Here is a 20,561-nt window from a genome sequence, read left to right on the forward strand (position 1 = left end):
TGCATCAAATCCTTCCATAATATTTCTGTTTGGTCACCCTGGATCAAGTTAGCACTCTGGCTGTACAGACCTTATCTTGTGACCCCGGCAGCATCTCTTCTAAAGTCTCGGTGCTTCCCAGATTGGAGAGCTGAGAAATGGGCTGTAGCCCAGGGCTGGAGATATTTGAATCACCCATTTGATTCTGAAATCAAAAGGAAAAGTTCATCTTGTGAAAAAGTGTGTTGCCTACTATCTGGCTTACAAAACAGCATTTGAAGTGATCAAAGATATTTCTTATTTATTCCCCGTCTGTTTTTCCCCAGGCCACCTCCAGCAGTGCTCACAAGACCACGTGACACTGGGGACTGAGCCCGGGCCCCCTGCAAAGAAAGCATGTGCTCAGGCTGCCGACCATCTCTCCGCTCTCGTGACATTTTTAATATAAAATTTTTCATAATTAATAAGTATTGCTTACAAGTAAGAAAAATAATGGTGGTCCTATTTGTTTTAATTGCTTTTTTGAGGTCAGTATTCCTGGTGGTACCTGGTCCCAGCAGAGCTCAGGGCCAGTGGCGCTGGGAGGGGTTTCTACGTGGTGCCAGCTACTGAACCCAGGGTGATGCAATTTCTTATTTATTTATTTATTTATTTATTTTTGCTTTTTGGGTCACACCTGGCGATGACCAGGGGTCATCACTCCTGGCTCTGCACTCAGGAATTACTCCTGGCGGTGCTCAGGGGACCATATGGGATGCTGGGAATTGAACCCGGGTCGGTCACGTGCAAGGCAAACGCCCTACCCGCTGTACTATTGCTTCAGCCCCGAATTCCTTAATTTTAAAGAAAAAAGAAAATCTGGGTTTAAAGTTATTATTATTGTTATTAAACTATTAAAAAAACCCTAATAAAACTGGGATTCTGTGCTGTGGCTAGAAGCAATCAGAATGAGCTAAGTGTTCAGATTTATACTAAGAATACGTTTGTTACCAGTAAGTATAAGAAATTACAAAGAAAATGCTTATTCACCATCTTCTAGTTTCAGATAGTCCCTATCATAAAGTTCTCACTCAGAAGTCTGGAATTTCTTTCATTTTACTGTATATACTGGACACAGGAAAGATTTCAAGTTCGGATTAAGCCCATATGGAAGCTGAATTTATACCCTACCACTGATTCTGTCAATCACCTAAGTCTCTCCGAAACACAAAGGAACCACTTAGCAGCTCTGGAGAGCCTACCCAAACACTGAGAGATGAATTCCTGGGTCAGTGGTAATACAGTTCCAGTAACTGATGACAGGAAAATGCTGACAAAAACAGTTTTGGGGGCTTGGGGGCTACACCTAGCAGTGGTTAGGGCCCACTCCTAGCTGTGTGCTCAGGGCTCACTCCTGGTGAGGCCTGGGTAGTCTCTGAGGCACTGGGGACTAAACCTGGCCTGGCAGTGCGCAGGGCAAATGCCCAATCTGCTGTACTATCGCTCTAGCCCCTAAAAAAAACTTTCAAGAAAGCTCCACCTTCCTTAAAGTTTCAAAAACAGAAGATATTATAAATAGGGAAGATTCAACTAAGCTATTAAAGGTTTGACCTAACACAAATATTTTATTTATTAATTTCCACAGAAGTATTTTATTTTCAAGAAAAATGATTGTGTTCTTCATAGTCTTTACAGAGTCTAGTAACTAGAAATCACATCAGATTTTCAAGTTGCCCACTTGACCCTAGAGGTCCCTTTAAAACTCTCTCCATGAAACAAAGCTTTAACCCTTTGTAGCTCCTTGCTTCTTGGTGTCTGCTTGACTGTGAGAGTTCGGCATCTTCACCTGCTGTCCTGCTCAGCACTCTGGGGGTGGGTGACGCTGACTCCTGGCTCTGTGCTCAGAGCATACTCTTGGCGAGGCTGGGGGGCAGGGGCACATGCAGTGTCATGGACTGAATGTGGGTCAGCCACACAAAAGGCAAGTGCCTTACCCCCTGTAACCACGGCCCCTCTGCATGACACCTTGATCTAGCCATCACCTGTAATGGGTGACAGAGGCCCAGACTTAACAGAAACCTGCTGTGAGACAGGTTTCTGTGAGACACAAAGGCCCCACAGAGACAGAACAGGGACCTATGGAGACATCCAAATCTTACTAAGGGCATGAGAGGGAACTCTGGAACTACAGTTAACTGTAACATTTGAAATAGGGCTCCTATTGGGGTTGCCTTTTTTCTCTGTGGCTTCTATACAGTCCACTGTGAATGTGACTATTTTGATTTAGAGAAAGCCACTCTTTGGGCCACCATGTCTGAAATTTCATTCCCTGAACTCTAGATTCTCGAGACTATAAAATGTAGACCTCAAAAGTATGTCCTGGAGCGACAGTAGAACAGGTGGGGTGCTCGTCTTGTGTCTGGCTGACCTGGGTTTGACTTCTGGCACCCCCAGAGGCTGCCCTGACTCCAAGAGGAGAGTGCAGAGCCAGGAGTACTGAGCACTGTTGGTTGTAGCCCCCAAAGCAAAACCAAATAAAATTTTTAAATAAGATAAAAATGACCCTGTAGTTGAATGAATCTGGGAATTGGTGGTGCTGCATTATTTCAGAATCCTGAATGTGTAAAATCACAAGAGCATGGGTGCAGAACGCTAATACTGTTTCCTTAACTCATTTTGAAGAATGGCCTCAACAGCACGGAGGGTCATGTTAGAGTGGGAATGTTTGTGAATGTGGTCTGAACAGCATTCCTACCTTGATCCTTCCACTTTTGGAGAGAAGGGTTAAGCATGAAACGAAGAGAGGACCAAGGAGATAGTTCTAAGCCCACAGGAGTGGGGAACATCCAGCCTGCAGACAGTACAAGGCCCAAGAAATCCTCTAGTCTTGCTCTGGTTTATGACAGGGATAGACATAGAGGCTTTTCCTAGGCCTGTATTATATGGCTTGTGAATGCTGTTATAAATATCCAAATGCCCTTGGCAAAAGAAAAAAAAAAAGGTTTTTCACTCCTGCAGGGTGGAATTTGCATATCAGTCATAATGAAGGCCCCAAGTTGGATCCCTGCACTGCATGGTCTACCAGGCACTCGGGGTCAGCCCTGTGGCCTTCAGCACCACGATTCGACTGACCTGCCAAGTCAGACTGTACCACTGGGAGAAGCCCCTGAACACATCCTGAGCACTGCTTGCCCTCTGCCCACCCTTACCCACCTCCAGCGAAGACAAGGTGACAAGTGCAGTTCTGCAAACAGTGCAGCAGCAGAACTCCTTAGTCTGTTCTAGTAAGTATGGGGTTTGGGACGGTGAGGCCAAATGGAAGCCAGGGCAATTTCCAAGTCACAAGGTTTAGGAACAGAGGCACATAGTGGACATTAAGTATATACTGTAGTAACAAATCAATATACCAAGATTCCCATTTCATTCCAACTTTCAGGAGAAAAGAGTTCACCTTAAAGCTAAACTAGGGAACAGCAATGGGCGTCTTGTGATGCAAAACCAATATAAAGTAAAATAAAATGCTCAACAGAAAACAGCATGCATGAACTTCACTATGTGAAATTCTGAATACCCAACAAAGGCTCAGCCCTGTGTACTTATCTGTCTGAGGCATGGACTTTGTCCTTCTGCAGGCCCTGGTGGTGACCTTCCCAGCCTGCCCCCCACCCTTCCTCCCCTCTGGTCCTCCCTGGGCAGCACGCAGCGCTCACCCTCTCATACTCATCCTTGGCTCTGCTGAGCATCTCCAGGATGTCGATGGGCCTGTGGTCACTACAGCCGTTGGCCTGGCTGGGGCTCTGCTTGTCCCGAGCAGCCTGCTGGGACCGCCGTGTCTCCTCTTCCACCACACTGGAGGCGAGAACCAGGTTTTAGCGAGGGCTCTTTATGCACAACCTGAACCCCAAAGGCATTTTTAAAAAAACTGTCTATTCCCCCAACCTTTGTGTTAATTTCTGTCTCTGTCTGTGTCTCTCTCTCAAAATCAACTGAACAAGCTCATCGAGTACATCTGAAAACGGACAGGCCCAAGATGAAGGCTGCCTCAGGGTGAGCAACCCCACTGTGCAAAGTCTGTGCTGCTCTCTCAAATCCCCAAATGTGCCCTTGAAGACTCTAGAAAACCAGGACAAAAGTCTTCTCTGTGACCTCTCTGTATATTACCCTCAATGTAGTTAGTAAACATTCAAATTTCACTTATTTAGAATGGTTACTGAGGGCTGGAGACAAAGTCCAATGGCCTGGACCACACAGTGTGCATGGAAGGAGGTCTGGAGTCATTCCCCAGCAAGCCCTGGGCATGGCAAGGCATAGTCCAGGCCCCTGTCCCCCAAAATAAAATGTTTCTGGGGCTATAGAAAGAGCTCAGAGGATGGGTGGGTGTTGAATGCTATAATCCTGGATCTGATCCCTACTCCTAGCAGTAGGAGTACTCAGCTAGGAGTAGTTCACACATAATGCCAGGAGGTACAGCCCACAAATGAAAATCACAAAAATGACCTTTTTTTTTTTTTTTGGTGGGGTGGACAGGATTTCCTTCTTAATAAAGACAAGCCTTCCAGATTTAGTGGACTTCCAACTTTGTTACGACCAAAGAGAATCTCCAAATACAGTTCTAGAAGTCTGTCCACTCCTCTACATGGTTTCTCAGATTTTATAAATACCTTTTGGAATAAGTATTTTTTTCCTTGGGGATTTTTTAAAATTGTTTTTCAACTGTCAAAATAGTTATTTAAAGAACAAAACCAAGTAGAATGGACAAAATTTTAACATGTGCTTTTGTAAGGTTAGCAAAGGTGATTATTTTGAAATGTAGTAAATAGAAGTTGTCTGTAGGCGAAGCTAGCACAAAGATAAAGTAGACTTTTTTTTTAATCTTTGGTGACCAGAACACTATTTATCACAAAGTTAATGTTAACATATAAGGTATTCTCTTCAGCCATAAATAGGCCAGACACTTGAAAACTTACTATCAACAAGTTCATGAGGACATTCTCAAATTGCTTTCAGTAATATGGCCCCTGCTTCTGCTAGAGCAAGTTGAAGGCTTGAAAAAATACCTTCCCCACTTTTTTTTTTTTTTTGCATTTCTAGAAAAGGATCCTGAAGGCTCTTTTCTTCTCTACATCCTGTTCCTACTTTCTCATCCTATTTACGGTTCAATACAATATTTTCAGAGAGGCTTTCAGTCTCCCACTTCATTTACCATCTTAAGTCCTACAATAGAGGTACTACTCAAAATAGTTTCCTCTGAATAGCTGCTAGAGCTAAAACAAATGAACAAAAAAACACCCAAAACCCAAAAAACCAAAAAACAACCAGATTCTCTCACCCAGGGTCTAAATGCACTCTATTTGTGGAAAAAAAGTGTCTCTTTATTTATATCCTGAAGTTCAGATATTTAACATTCTGGATTTCAGAATAACCAAGAATCTACACATATTCTAAATAGCCAGAAGAAAGCTAATTCTGTTGTCACTTTCATATTTTTTGTTTTTCGTTTTGGTTTGGGGGCCTTATCTTGTGATGCTCAGGGGCTACTTTCGGCCTGTATAAGAGTGACCCTTGGTGGTGCTTGGGGAACCATATGCAGTGCTGGGAACTCAACCAGGGTTAGCTGCATGCAAGTACCTTACCTCCCTATACTATCACTCTGGCCATCAACTTTTAAAAAAATTTAAATGGAAAAACTTATGCCTCTTCCAAGTGATTCTAGGGGCCTGGGGTCACTCCCATGGATATTTGAACAACAGTAGGATTACAGATCATTTTAGGTTTCCTTTAATTTATTGGTTTTTCTAAATTTTTGACAGTATACAGGAAGTTGGGAAAATACATAATTAGACACCAGCAGCAATAAGAGAGAAAAATCATCTTTTCATCTTATATCATGAGTTAAAGCTATGGAATAAAATACTTACTTGGCCATGAGCTTAGCTATGCGGTGACAGTCGTTCTTGTCATAAAACCAGATACTGTATATTGACACTTGAAAAACAAAGGAGAGAAAAGATGAGGGAAAATGAGGTTTCATCTGGTTTTATGTAATATATTAACACTGAGGAATGTAAGAAATATGTTCATTGTTTATAGTTCCTCCAGAGGAAAAAAATACCTATTGCCAAATTGCTTAATAAGAATAAAATTAGCACAGTAAAATAATTAGATAAAAATTATTTTACAAATAGTTTTTTTTTTTTGGGGGGGAAGCCCCACACCCAGTGGTGTTCAGCAATTTCACTCTGTGCTTGGGAATCACTCCTGGAAGTGTCTGGAGGAACCATATGGGATGCTGGGGATCAAACCAAGGTCAGGTGCATGCAAGGCAAGTGCCCTACCTGCTGCACTATCTCTTTGGCCCCCAAATAGCTGGTTTTAGACATTATAGGATTTAGCTGAGCCAAAGATGCTACTAAGTTTAAGACGCTCAAGTATTATGTATTATCAAGAAAAAATAACTGCTGCCAGAATTAGTTTGATTGTAAGATGTATTATAAATTGACATAAAATAATGAAAGTTGATAGAAAAAAGGTATTGCAATTATGAAAACTGAATTTACTGGCTAACCAAACAAACAGTTTTCACTAGTATTTTTTGCAACTGAAATGCTGGGACTATGTTTATTCTATTATACTTTCCCCATGGGCTGGAGCGATAGCACAGTGCGTAGGGCGTTTGCCTTGCATGCGGCCGACCCGGGTTGGATTCCTCCGTCCCTCTCGTAGAGCCTGGCAAGCTACCCGTGGCGTATTCGATATGCCAAAAACAGTAACAAGTCTCACAATGGAGACGTTACTGGTGCCCACTCGAGCAAATCGATGAACAACTGGATGACAGTGAGAGTGACTTTCCCCATACTTCTTTTACTCCCAGTTGAAAGAAAGCCCTTGACAGATACTTGGTGAATCAGTGGACTGTATTATTAAAGGTTAACAATCCATGAAAAACACCGCAAATGCTTTCTAGAAACACTGAATAAGTCAAAATAAACATATGGATGGCTTTGGCACTCACCACGACACAGATGGGTGAGTCCCAGGTGGTACCTCCTCTCATACTTACAGTGACTGGCACAGAAGAGCAGGGATCATCATGCCTTCTCCTCAATTAAACTTTTTGTTTCTGTGACAGATCCAGTTGTAGTCAGGGGTTACTTCTAGCAGGGGCTTGAGGGACTATATGGGATGCTGGGAATTGAATGCGGGTTGGCTGCGTGCAAGGCAAGCACCCTACCCATTGTGCTATCACTCCAGTTACTCTTTCTGGTTTTTAAATTATCCTTAACAGGGAGAAGCAAGGAGAGACAAGTCTGTGCCATGCTGACTGGACTAGAATTCTCATATGGAAAATGGAGACTTACATTTTCTCTAATAAATCACAGATTAGAAAATAAATCTGCCCTTAAGACTGTAACTCAGTTCTTCTGATTCATAGATTAGTGGTCTTGTCTCCACCCACTCTTTTCTTTCTCAACCACTGAAAGAACTCCCCCTTCCCCCCCACCCTGGCACCGCATTGCCAGGAATCAAACTCGGTCTTCATGCCTGTAAAGCAGGTCCTCTGTTACTGCTTTATGTTTCTGGGCTCCAAATACAATTTTTTTGGTAGAAACTGAAAGTTAATAAGCTTTGAGATTAAGACTGAAGTGACAAATAATTGAATAAATTAGGGATAATACATGCGGGTGAGGGAGATGGTTCAAAGGGTAGGAGAACTCTCTGAATTCAATTCCCAGCACTGCACAACCCCCACAAAGTACTGCTGGAAGTGGCCATGCACCATCAGGAATACATATGCCCTCCAAAGAATTACACACAAAAATGGTAGCAGTATATATACAGGCATAAGAAACTAAAAAAAACCCATCACTTACTTACATTTAAACATTCCAAAGATACTATCAATATGTATTTATGGGCCAGAGCAACAGTACAGCAGTTAGAGAACTTCTGTTGCATGCAGCTAACCCAAGTTTGGTCCCCAGCACCCCAAATGGTCCCTAAGCCCTGCCCAGAGTGATCTCTGAGTACAGAGCCAGGAGTAAGCCATGAAAACCACTAGGCACAGTGACTCCCTTCCCATATATATATATGTATATATATATATGTGTGTGTGTGTGTGTATGAATATATATTCTTTTAGAAAGCTATTATATATAAAAGTGCTATTTTATTTTTCATTAATTTTAGAGGGTTAATTAAATTATTATATTTTATTAATTTTTTGGTGAAAGCTTGGGCCATATCTGGCAGACGGGGCTCAGGGGACCATTTGGTGTTGGGACTGAAGTCCCAGCAGGCCTCCAGCATGCAGAATGAGCCCGCAGCCTGGTGAGCTAGCTACCTCACTCTCTGGGCCCCAACAAAACATATTTTAAAGATGAGGGCTGGAGTGATAGCACAGTGGGTAGGGCGTGTGCCTTGCATGCGGCCGACCTGGGTTCGATTCCCAGCATCCCATATGGTCCCCCAGCACCGCCAGGAGTAATTCCTGAGTGTAGAGCCAGGAGTAACCCCTGTGTATCGCTGCGTAGGACCCAAAAAAAAAAAAAGATGAATTGGTTTTACCCAAATGAAGGCCATTAGGTCCTGGAAAGACCGCCTGCCCAACACAGCTTGTCAGCACACCTGCCTCTCCACAAGCGCAGCACACCAAGCCCAGAGCCTCCCACGCGCAAGGCCTGTGCTCCCCTGCCGAGCTGCAGCCAGGTCCAAGGCACCTTGAAATTTCCTCTTCAATGGAAATTAGTTCAATCGAACTTTCTACTCTCACTGGAGAGTGACTTTAAAATTATCAACACACAGAGCAAGTGAATGCGCCCCCCCCCCCTTTAAATGGAAGTACTGGGACTGGAGCAATAGCAGAGGGCACAGTGCTTGCCTTGCATGTGGCCTACCCGGGTTCAATCCTGGGCACCCCAATCAGTGTCCCGAACCTGCCAGGAGTGATCCCTGAGTACACAGCCATGTGTGGCACCCAAACTAAAGGAAAAAAATAGAAGCCTTCTCCTGCAGGGAAAGCCCCTGAGCACGCCTGGGTCCCGAGGGTGGTGTTGAGGGCCACAGGGCTACACAGAGCCATGCAGGCTAGGGGAGGACACGGGGTGCTGGACACTGAATTCAGGGCCTCGCACATGCTAGGTGTCCTCTACCACTGCGCTAGCAATCATGGCCGCACAAGCGAAGCCCACTAATAGCGGCAGTTTTCCTCACCCTGCTGATGGGCTCCTCTGGCGGGGGAACCCTGCAAAGGCACCAAGGCTGTCGGCACTATGGTGTCTTTGTGTCTGAGCTGCCAGCTGGCTGCGAGTAGCTCCCCGGCCTGGAACCCGTATTCTGCAGACCCTATTCTGTCCACAGAACTTCAAACTACTACCAATGCTTCAAAAGAGTGGGCATTCAATGACTAACAATTCTGGAAAACTTAGATGATGTAAACGAACAGATTAAATTTAGCCTTGACGCCCCAATGGAAGAAGCACAGAAGCAGCCTTGTTACAGAGGGAATAAATAATTACTGAGCATTAGCTACTGAAGGGTCTTAGTTACTGTGCTTATAGCAAAAAAGGATGGTCCAACACAGAGTAAATCAGACCCGAGTTTGGAAAAAGATTCCAGATATAGCAATTACACACAACTAGCCTTCTCTAAATATTCTTCTTCCAACTTTAAAGAACACCCAAAGTTTAAACGCCTAAATATAAAAGATTTCAGTTTTTTCCCCCTAGTGGACAACTTAGAAGAAATTTATAATATGCAATACAACAAAAAGTCTTCGAGAAGAATACACAACAGGCATTTTGGGGTTAAACAGGCATTTTAGAATGTTTTTAAAATGGGCTTATAAACTAAACTGAGGAAAGCATTCCATATTTGATAATCAAAATAAGCTCACTGATCTGTCAACTTAGAACAAATCCTCACTTAAGCCACCCTTCTCCTTTGAAGAAATACACTGTAATTCAGAAATAAGATGCCCGTCTTTCACTCTTGTGCATTATCAAGCAAACTGCCAAAAAAGAATCAAACACTTTCAAAGGCATGTTTGCAGAAGAAATAAAGATAAGGAAGCCATAACGATAGCTTAATGGGTGAAGGATAAGAGTCACACTCAATTCTGACAAAAGCAGACCTGTAGAGGTTCAGACACGCATCCAAAAATCAGCTCTGTCTGCCAACATATCAAACGCGCAGTGCGTGCAACTGGGAGTAGGTCCAGGGGTGGGGGGTGGGGGTGCCACTGAGCCTGTCACCGTCACCAGTGAGGAAAGACAGACAGACTCGCCTGATATTACTGAGGATCTTGTCTCCAAAGCAAAGTATTCTTCCCTTAGGAGCATTTAGATGGAAACACCCCAAAATTATTCTTAACTCCTTCACAGAGGGTTTTGGCAATTCATTATTTTGTTATGGCAAATAATGGTGGCATCTTGTTTTGTAATTTGCTTTCTCAAGATGAAGACAAACTAGTTTGGCCTGGCTGTTCAAAGATGACCCAAATATGTCATGCAATCTAGGCAAGTCTCTGCAAGGTTAGGTGTGTGACAAGACACTAAATTATCTTTAGTTGTACTTCCGTTAAAAAAAAAAAAACCATGATGCTGACCATAGCCAAAATGAAGTATTTCTTTCATTTTTCAAGACAGTACTTTTCTTTTAAAAGTGTGAAAAATAAAACAAGAACCTCAATCCTTGGATAAATTATTTAATGCTCCAAAATAAAAGGGTATGAGTTTTCTGTTTCACTGCAAATCCCCAATCTAGCAGCCTACTTTATTTTTTACCTGGAGTGAAATAGGGGACACACAAAATCAAGAAAGTCATAATAATTTGGGGTCTTTGTGAAATTCCTTGAGACTTCCAGAAATCCTGTGAAATGCCAAAAAAGCAGATCTGGGAATCACTAATGCATGTGTTATCTTTTTGATTCATTTGTTATTTAGATCTAACCTACTTTCTAAAAGGATCTGAGGCTGCTGGAGATTTTCTCAGTATGTTGCCAAACAGAAAAGGGGATTTGATCAAAGCTTTTGGGGAATGGCTTTCACAGCTAAAGCCTATGAAACTTCTACAGATGACACTGACAAATACTTCCTACACCAGGAAACGAAAATAAGAAAATGGGCTTTGAACACAGCCCAAAATACTTTTACTCTAGATATAAAGAAGATCCTTCTGATCATAAAAATAATGTAAGAATGGAATAGACTGCAGAAACAAGCCTGTTTTGGCAAATGAAAAAGCAAATGCCCGTGTTTTGATAGTTCATTCCTTTAAGGCAAGAATAAGCCTCATGACTCCACATCAATATCAAAGACTGGAGAAAAGGGGCTGGAGTGATAGCACAGCGGGTAGGGTGTGTGTTTGTTTTTCTTGCACTCGGCCGACCTGGGTTCGATTTCCAGCATCCCATATGATCCCCTGAGCACTGCCGGGGTAATTCCTGAGTGCAAAGCCAGGAGTAACCCCCGTGCATCGCGGAGTGTGACCCAAAAAGGGGGAAAAAAAAAAAGGGAAAAAGAAAGGCGCTGAGGTGTCAGGACACAGCTTACACACAGAGGAAAGAGGCATGAAACCAAAGACGGATGGACCCAGGCCCACAATTAGTGATGGGTAAATTGTGGCCAATGGGCAGGCAAGGAATGCCCTGAACCTCTGAGAAGGCTAGTAAACGTGACCTAGTTACCTTAGCAGTGTCCTTTTTTTTTTTTTGGCCAAAAGAACATACATGTTCAAGCACCACTGCCTAGGGCTAGAGACCGGATAGCGGCTAAGGTACTGCCTTGTACATGGCCAACCCAAATTCAATCCCCAGCTCCCCATATGGTCCCTTGAGCCCTGCTAGGAGTGATCCCTCAATACAGAGCCAGGAGTAAGCCCTAACTACAGCCCTGTGTGCCACCCACTCCATTCCCCCCCATAAAAAATCCGAACAAGAAGGCCAATAAGGGGCTGGAACAATAGCACAGCCGGTAGGGTGTTTGCCTGGCACGTGGTCGACCCGGGTTCGATTCCCAGCATCCCATATGGTCCCCCAAGCACCGCCAGGGGCTAATTCCTGAGTGCAGAGCCAGGAGTAACCCCTGTGCATCTCCGGGTGTGACCCAAACATAAAAAAAAAAAAAGACATTTAAAAGAAGCCAATAATCCTATTGATAAGCCATCAATCCTATTGATAAAATAACCATCCTCAATGATGAGCAATCCCAAATAAAAGTGAACTGCAGTAGGGTTTTATCTCTACTGTTACGGTTCACAGCCATTATTCACACACAGTACTTGCCACTCCTTTATGCAAAGCTTCCCCTATGCATGAGTTGCAAGTGATCCTGGATAGGACACACTGGTGAATCCATCAAACTCCCACAGGAGATGTGTTCACCTTCATATTCTACACAAATATTGCTATGTCACAGGGGACAACAAAGGGTGAGAAATATGAATCTTGGCCTCCAGGGAGCTGTGTTCCTGTTTCTCGGGCCTTTAAAAATGTAAAGATTTTGGGAAATAGGTTAGCTAGTGACATTAGAGAAGAAGGAGGGGCTAGAGTGGAGAGACAGAGGATAAGACTCTTGCCTGGCATCTGGCTGACCCAGGTTTGATCCTCAATACCCACACAGTCCCCTGAGCACCACCAGAAGTGATTCTTGAGCACAGAGCCAGAAGTCCTGAGCACTGCCGGACGTGGTGACAAAATGAGAGGTGAGGAGGGGAGTAGAGGGGAGAAGAGAGGGAAAGAGCCAACTTTTTTTTATTAAAAAAAAAGAATTTATTTCAGGAGTAAGTTCTGATCACGGAAGGGGTGCAGGAATACAGATGCTATGTGGCTGTACTGCTACACAACACAAGCTGTTTTGTTGCAAGACAGAAAGAGGGGATAGCTCAGTGGCAAAGTGCCCCTGGAATCATGCACATGTGACAAACAGGATACCAGCAATACTGACATTTGGGACGCCTGGCACTGCAACTGCAGTGTGTGGCTCCTGAACACCACAGAAACAGCAACTACAAAAAGGGAAGGGGAATTAGAAAGCAAGCAAGCAACCAACCAACCAGCCAGCTAACCAACCAACCAACCAACCAGCCAGCTAACCAACCAACCAACCAACCAACCAACCAACCAACCAACCAACCAACCAACCAACCAACCAGGAGCTCCAGATATGTATTTGTGGTCTGTATAATGGTATTTGGGTCTGTAAAAATCTCAAGTGCTGTGGGCTGGACTGACGGTACAGAGGGCAGGGTGTATGCCTTGCATGCAGCCAGGTCAGGTTCCATCCCAGGCACTCCATATGGTCCCCCAAGCACTGCCAGGAGTAATTCCTGAGTGCAGAGCCAGGAGTAACCCCTGAGTATCGCTGGGATGGCCCAAAAAACACAACAAATTTCAAAGTGTTGTTAGCAAATGCTTATTCTGTGTCTCCCTTTCAGTAAGAAGAAAAGACTAAACAAGCAAGTCTCCCAGATATGACTGTGATTGGTTCCATTTTCTCGACTCCTTCAGAGGACTGAAGCTCACAGCTCAATACTCAGGTTTATTCTGCCTATCCCTGAGTGGCTTCAAATCTTACGTGGTAGCTACTGCCCCCATTGTTTACCTCTATAATGAACTTCACTATGTAAACACAGGACTAAAAATGAAGTTCATATGTTAAGGAAACATTTCTACCACTTAGCTGTAAGTAGTTACTGTTTCCCTTTACAATTTTCACAAGAAAACACTCAAAAGTGATAAATGAGTGTGTATGCTGCCCGAGCCCATGTACTGCTTGTTCCCATGTGGCTTAGCACATGTGTCACCTGCATCTCCCCTCTCGATATGTGTGCTTTCATATCGAATGCTCCCCTCTTGAGATGTGCTTTCATATCTAAAGGTGGCTCCCGCCACCTTTTAGAGAAGCCTGCATTCTTCTCTCTTGAGCACGTTACTCTCAATCCTTACCCTTCCTACAACCCTCCAAATAAAATGTTTTACTAAATAATAAATAAATAAATAAATAGAAGTGATAAATGGGGTATACAGGATAAACTTTTAAAATCTATTCTACAAGGGCTGGTTTTGATGAAGTACAGGGGATGACGCACATACCTGGCATGTGCTTTGATCTGGTCCCCACATGATCCCCAGTGTATCGCTGGCTCCAGTCCTACAGGCTCCCGAGTACACCCAGGGCTCTTCCAACACTACACATTCCAGAACCCCTGGCCAGGTGGGTCTAGAATCATCGAGCACTGCTTGGGAAGTCAGCCCCTCCAGCCACCCCACCCCCCATATTTACTGTGAGCATCACATACATAAAGAGAAAAAATTGCTCTTTATTTTTAAATTATTATTATTTTTTAAATTGCTCTTTACCTGGTAACACTTCCCATATGGGCAAGGCAGTACAAGGCAGTATAAGAGACATACAATGAAAATGAAGCACGTTGGAAATTCTGAAATGCTCATGGACTTGCAGAATGATCAAGAAGGTATCTGACAGAAGCTCAACCAGCCAGAATCCTAAGCCACTGCCTAAAACAGAAAACAATCTAGATCCTGAGACATTTGACCTAACAGTGTCGCCAGGTCAGCAGTGCTGCGTTTTTATGGGGTTTTTACCTCCTCAATCTACAAATGTGGCATACAAAGGCTCTTCCCTTATCTTGGTCCAGAAGGCCTGGCTAATGCAGTTGCCAGAGATCCTTTTCCTTCACTGATTACAGACTCACACCAACCGCAGCAGTGCTGCCGCTGCCGATGGCGGGGGACTGACTACTTTCTTCGGGCTGAGTGTGAAGTACCGTGGTGAAGCTAAGATCACACAGAAGCAACTACAGAACTTTTCAAATCATTTATAAATTCACTTTTCAATTTGGAGATAGAACTCAATTTTTTTTTTTTTGACTGACGAAACATACATTTCTCTTGCAAGAAAACTTCCTGCATTGTTTTAAGTCTGAAGATTTGTGCCAAATGTCTACAGCCATCAATCCTCTCTGTTGTTCTAAGTCTTGCCCTTGAACTGAGAAGGGCAAAAAAAGCCATCGTACAGTATTTCTTCCACGAAATTTTCCACTTGGGCAGCTACATTTTCAACACTACGGAAATGAATCTCCCGACTTTTTCTAGTGATCTAATTCTAATCAAAAGAGCTTTGCATCAAGAGACAGATGCCCGATATAAAGGAAAAGTTATAAGTGAAGCAGAAATGAAGGGGTACTTCTCACAGGTTTCTGAAGGTAAGTTCTTAAGAATATTTAACAGCAGTATTTGTGCATTCAGTTATTCTTGTTTTGGTGATTCGTTGTGGCTTTTAAGCAGGTTATAGAACAACACACTGTACTGAGAGCTGGCATTAATGTCAGATTCAGGACATTTCAGAATAGATTTTAGTCACACAATCACTGTGTAAGTGTTTTATACAAACGGAAAATGTTACTGCTAAAAAAAATTGTCAAAGAAAACTAAATTCAGGAAGTATTTTGGAAAACTGGAAAGGAATTAATTTTTTTCCCTCAAATTACTTTTGAATTATTGAAGACATTTTAGACTCTGAAGTGTCTTTGGTGGGAAGGTGCTGCTGGGTGTTGGAAATATGAAGAGCTGTCTGTGTTAAAATAATTATCTTGCAGGAAAAAGCTGTCAAGTCGCACATATACCTAAAGCACAACAATCACTTCTCTTCTGATTAAAACCACCACTGCACACTGGTATAAAGACAGTAACTCTAGGCATGAGAATAGGAAACTAAGCTGGTACCTTCCGAATTAACGGGTGGGCAGTACTAATGAACACAAGGAAAATCCCGTAAAAAGGTGCAGTCTTTCCGGCACACCCTGTTTTCAATACTTCTAACGTTGTTGCCTAAACTTACAACTGATAGTTCTCAACTCACTGATATCCCTTGACTTTTACCCTTAGTTAATAGGGTTTTTTTGTTTGTGAAGTAAATAATTTTATTCAGAAAACACGAGAAGAAAGAGTCTGATACACCCCGAGTGGGGCACAGGCAAATCTACAATGGAGGGTGCCAACAGGATTGTTAGCAGAGTAAATGTCCATAGCACTGGGCTTACTTAGGTAGGAGACTTCACTAAGAATTTCCACTTTACCAGGAAAGCAAAGCTTGGAAACAAAACTTTAATACATTCTGCTTATAATCTTCTAAGAAAAATACAGTCCTAAGGACTAAAGTAGAAAATAACTAAATTCCTTAAAAACAATCCTTTGGACGGAAATACATGGTACCTGCTTAATGCTTGGCAAATGGGAGAGCTGCATAAATATCAGTATATTAAGGGATGGTCTCAATGAACCAACAGGGACCAGAGAGACAGCTGGCTTGTAAGCGCCAACCCAGGCTTGATCCCCAGCATCCCACATGGTCAAACAAGCCCCACTAGGTGTGATCCCTGGTCAGAGAGCCAGGTGTAAGACCTGAGCACCCCTGAGTGTGACCCTAAAACCAACCCCCCTCAAGAAAAGCCCAAAGTAACCCCCCCCAAATGAAACACTATTAAAAATTTAGTTGTAGACTGACTGAGAGACAGTATAGTGGGCAGGGAGCTTGCCTTACATGAGGTTGAACCGCGTTTGATCCCAAATGGTCCCCTGAGCAGTGCCAAAGGGAATCCAGAGTGCAAAACCAGGAGTAACCCTGCGCACAGCTGGGTATGGCCCCAAAACAAAAGCAAAAGTTTAGTCGTAGGACTGGAGTGACAGTACAGTGGTTAAGGCACTTACTTGTCTTGCACAGTGCTGACCTGGGCTTGATCCCGGCTACCCCATATGATCCCCTGAGCATCATCAGAAATGATCCCTGAGGCAGAAGTAAGCCCTGAGTACTGCCAGGTATGACAAAAAGTTGTACTAAGCACGTTTCAAACACTTCAAAGCCACGTGACTAGTGACTACTGCATTGCACAGTACTGCTTCGGAAGCTCCTTTAGAAAGGGTCTGCTTTGGCTAAAAAATGTCCTTTTCCAGGAGGCCTGGGTTTGATCCCTGGCTGTGCTGGGAGCGACTCCTGAATACAGAAGCCAGAGCATTAGTACAGCAGGCAGGGTGCTTGCCTTGCACACAGCCAACCTCGGTGCGATTCCTGGCATCCCTGAGGCCGACCTTGCGGTGTAACAGTCTCATGTCTGACTCCATATGGTCCCCTGAGTACCAGAGGTAGGAGTAACACGAGCAGTGCCTGGTGTGGCCCCCCAAAAACAAAACAACACTAAATCCCCATCTCATGAGAGGGAGACAAAAAAGCTTTTTAAATTTCCTTAGATTACAGAAATTCCCCCCAGTACACTGAAAATATTACTACTTGCTCTTCTCATCTAAGTAAGTGCAATTAAATATGCTGTAGGTTTAACAGATGCTATTTGTAAATAACCAGTCTCAAGCAGTCTTTGGTTGCTTCTGTGTCTTTCTTTACGTTACTGTCTTGTTTTGGGACCACATCTGATACTTGGGAGCCCATTAAGATCAGGTGGAACCCAGGACTCCCTCTCCCAAAGCCTGTGCTCCAGTCCTGTGAGCCATCTCCCTGACCTACCTTTGATGTCTTATCAAAACGAGTTCAGATATGTATTTGCTTCTGAATTTATGCCTGAAGACTTAGTCTAATGCCTAAACCTGACATTTATGTCGTGCATGGATTCCAAAAAATTCTCAATCATAATCTCTTAAAATACTGCCTCTGACTCCATATGGCCCCAAATCTTATTTTATCAGTCACAAATTCTTTGTCCTATTAGACCTTTTAAGTCTTTCCTCTCCTATTTTCTTTTCTGGGATATACCCCGAATAATAACCTCAGATGTTTTTGCTAATATACCAATCTCAAAAACCAAAAGCAACCACGCAAACAACAAAAGATAAAGTTGGATTAGAGGGGCTGGAGCGATAGCAAAGCGGGTAGGGCGTTTGCCTTGCACGCGTCCAATCCGGGTTCGATTCCCAGCATCCCATATAGTCCCCTGAGCACCGCCAAGGAGTAATTCCTGAGTGAGCCAGGAGCAACCCCTGTGCATCGCAGGGTATGACTCAAAAAGAAAAAAAAAAAGTTGGATTAGAGTACTGACTAGTGAAGGACTAGTATTTTTTGGTTTGTTTTTTTGGCCACATCCAACAATGCTCAGGGATTACTCTTGACTCTGCTCAGGAATCACTACTGGTGGGCTTGAGGGATAATATAGGGTGCTGGGGATGACCCTGGGTCAGACACGTGCAAGGCAAGCACCCTCCCCACTATCCTATCACTCTGGTCCCCATAGAAGATTTTTTTGTTAGAAAATGCTAAAGTTCAATTCTTCTAAAATGTGAATGGAACCTCAAAACTCCCCAAGTAGCCAAAGCAATTGAAAAAAAATTGCATTCCTTGACAAACTGTATTACAGGGGCTGGAGATACAGTACAGGGGCCAGGGCACTTGCATTCACCAGCCAACCCCAGGAGTGACCCCTGAACACAGAGCCAGGATTCAACCCTACGCACTGCAGAGTGGGGTACCAAAACAGAACAAAAACTAGTATTTGGAACTGGAGTCAAAACAGACTTTCAGACCCCTGGAACAGAACTGAAAGCCTAGAAGTAAATCCTTAATTCATGACAAAGGAACTAGAATATTAAGCAGAGTACAAGAAGCCTCTTCAATAAATGGTGCTGGGAAAACTGATAGCCACATGCAAAACAAACAACAACAACAACAACAAAACCCTAAATGATTAAATACCTTAAAGTCTTTTAAAAAATTTTTTTATTTTATTGAATCACCGTGACAAAAGTTACAAAGCTTTCAGGTTTAAGTCTCAGTCATATAATGATCAAACCCCCATCCCTTCACCAGTGCACCTGTTCCCCCACCAAGAACCCCAATATACCCTCCCCCCACACACACCTGAGTGGCTAGTGATCTTCACTTTATTCTCTCTATACTTTGGATACATTCAATATTTCAACAGAGAACTATTATTATTTGGAATTTCCCTCAACAATCAAACCCGCTGAAAAGGCATCATTTGATAGTTTGTTTTCCATTGTTGAGAATGATGATTATAGGTTTTGGATTTCTGTTGTTTTAGTTCAGTTTACAGTCTAGATGCATTTCTGTAAGTCTCTGGGTGCCAAAATGGGTTAGTAGTCATAGTCTTTAAGGATCTTTAAGATCATAGTCTTTAAGGAGCAGAGGGGCCGTGTCGTGCGAGGCTGCTCCGGATCTCACCTGGGCGGAGAGCGTGCCAGTAACACCCCATCCCATGATCTCTTGCGTGCCACATCACTACAAGGTTGTACCTCTGGGTTGTGAATCCTAGAGAATAGCGGATGCCACGTAGACGCTGCTGCTGCTGTTGCTGCTATCTTCCCCGTAGAAAGAAAGCGCTGGGAGAAAAAATCCTTCCCCCTCCCCGGGTGGCATGGGGTCATAGCTTAGCTCACAGTCTAGATGCATTTCTATTAAGTCTCTGGGTGCCAAAATGGGTTAGTAGACCTCCGGGCTCATTAAATACCTTAAAGTCTTAAGGCAAGCACCCTAGCTGCCATAAACATCACTTTTGCCCCATGATTCCTTTTTAAGATAAGCAGATCAGACCAACGTTTAAGTGATTTATTCAAGGTTACAGTTGATAAAATGGCAAAGCCAAGAATAGAATTTTTGTCTGCAAACTAAATTCCATGCCAAAAGATGTTACCATGACAAAACCACCCCTGGGGATATTTTCTGTGCCTTTGTATCTTGAAATCATTTATAAATTTTAAAGAGAAATGGCTACCTGGAAGGCACAAAGACTGAATCCAAAGCTTAATAAGTGGTTGTTCAATTCAAGTACGGCACAATGAAAGGGGCATCTGAGTTTGAATTTATGCTCAGAAGCTTTTAGGCTCCTCTATTTAAATTCATGTTGATCAAATTAAATAAGCTTAGGAAAATTTCCTTGGTTGCACAAGACACATCTAAGGAGCCAAACAAATTGCATGTGGCTTGCCAAAGGCTGCCTGAGGGCGGGGCTCTCAAACAGGGGAGGCCCACCGTCACAGAACCCCACTGCACAGCACGACTCTGGAGCAGCACTTCCCAAAGGGGGGCGGCAGTCAGCTGGACAGACCCTGGCGGCCAGCAGCAGACTTGGGGGCAACTGGAGCATGAATCTTAGAGCAGGGGGTGTTTGCTTTCTGTTCCCTTAAATGCTGATTTCTGTGGGGTGTTGTTACTCGCCCCCCCACCCCATTGAAGTCAAGTAAATTTGAGAACTTGGCTCTAGAATGTGGATTGATACAGGAGTTTTTAACTTCTCTGGGGCTTTAGTAGGGAATTACAAACAAGGTGCTGGAAACATCCCTTTTTGCTCCATCACTGCGGAATCTGCAATCTCCCTAACCTTTGGGGTAGCCCCAGTGCGGTCTTGTGGCTGCAAAGGCCCTTGTGAGAACAAAGATATATACTGTTTATGAAAGAAAGATTCAAGAGAATCACGCAGCCTAAGGCACTGGCTTGTGTAAGAATTTCCTCTTACAAACTTTACCTCTACTCTCCCCCACTTTTTGGCTTTTAAGCCACACCTTCACTGCTCAGGACTTACTCCTGGTGGTGCCTGGGGACCTATCTGTGGTGCCAGGGACTGGA

At 43.5% G+C, this 20,561-nt stretch overlaps 1 protein-coding gene across 2 annotated transcripts in view; it reads right to left on the reverse strand.

Moving 5' to 3' along the window:
• DCP1A (decapping mRNA 1A) overlaps positions 1–20,561 on the reverse strand; it is a 54,248-nt gene that overhangs the window by 16,672 nt on the left and 17,015 nt on the right. For both annotated transcript variants that reach the window (XM_055134068.1, XM_004615095.2), the window contains exons 4-6: positions 5,877–5,943; positions 3,669–3,807; positions 71–184 (exon numbers count right to left, since the gene is read on the reverse strand). In XM_055134068.1, coding sequence (XP_054990043.1) covers positions 71–184; positions 3,669–3,807; positions 5,877–5,943 — 320 coding nt within the window. The remainder of the gene's footprint in view (positions 1–70; positions 185–3,668; positions 3,808–5,876; positions 5,944–20,561) is intronic.

The sequence above is a fragment of the Sorex araneus genome, chromosome 4 (genome assembly GCF_027595985.1).
Source record: "Sorex araneus isolate mSorAra2 chromosome 4, mSorAra2.pri, whole genome shotgun sequence".
Taxonomy (NCBI): Eukaryota; Metazoa; Chordata; class Mammalia; order Eulipotyphla; family Soricidae; genus Sorex; species Sorex araneus.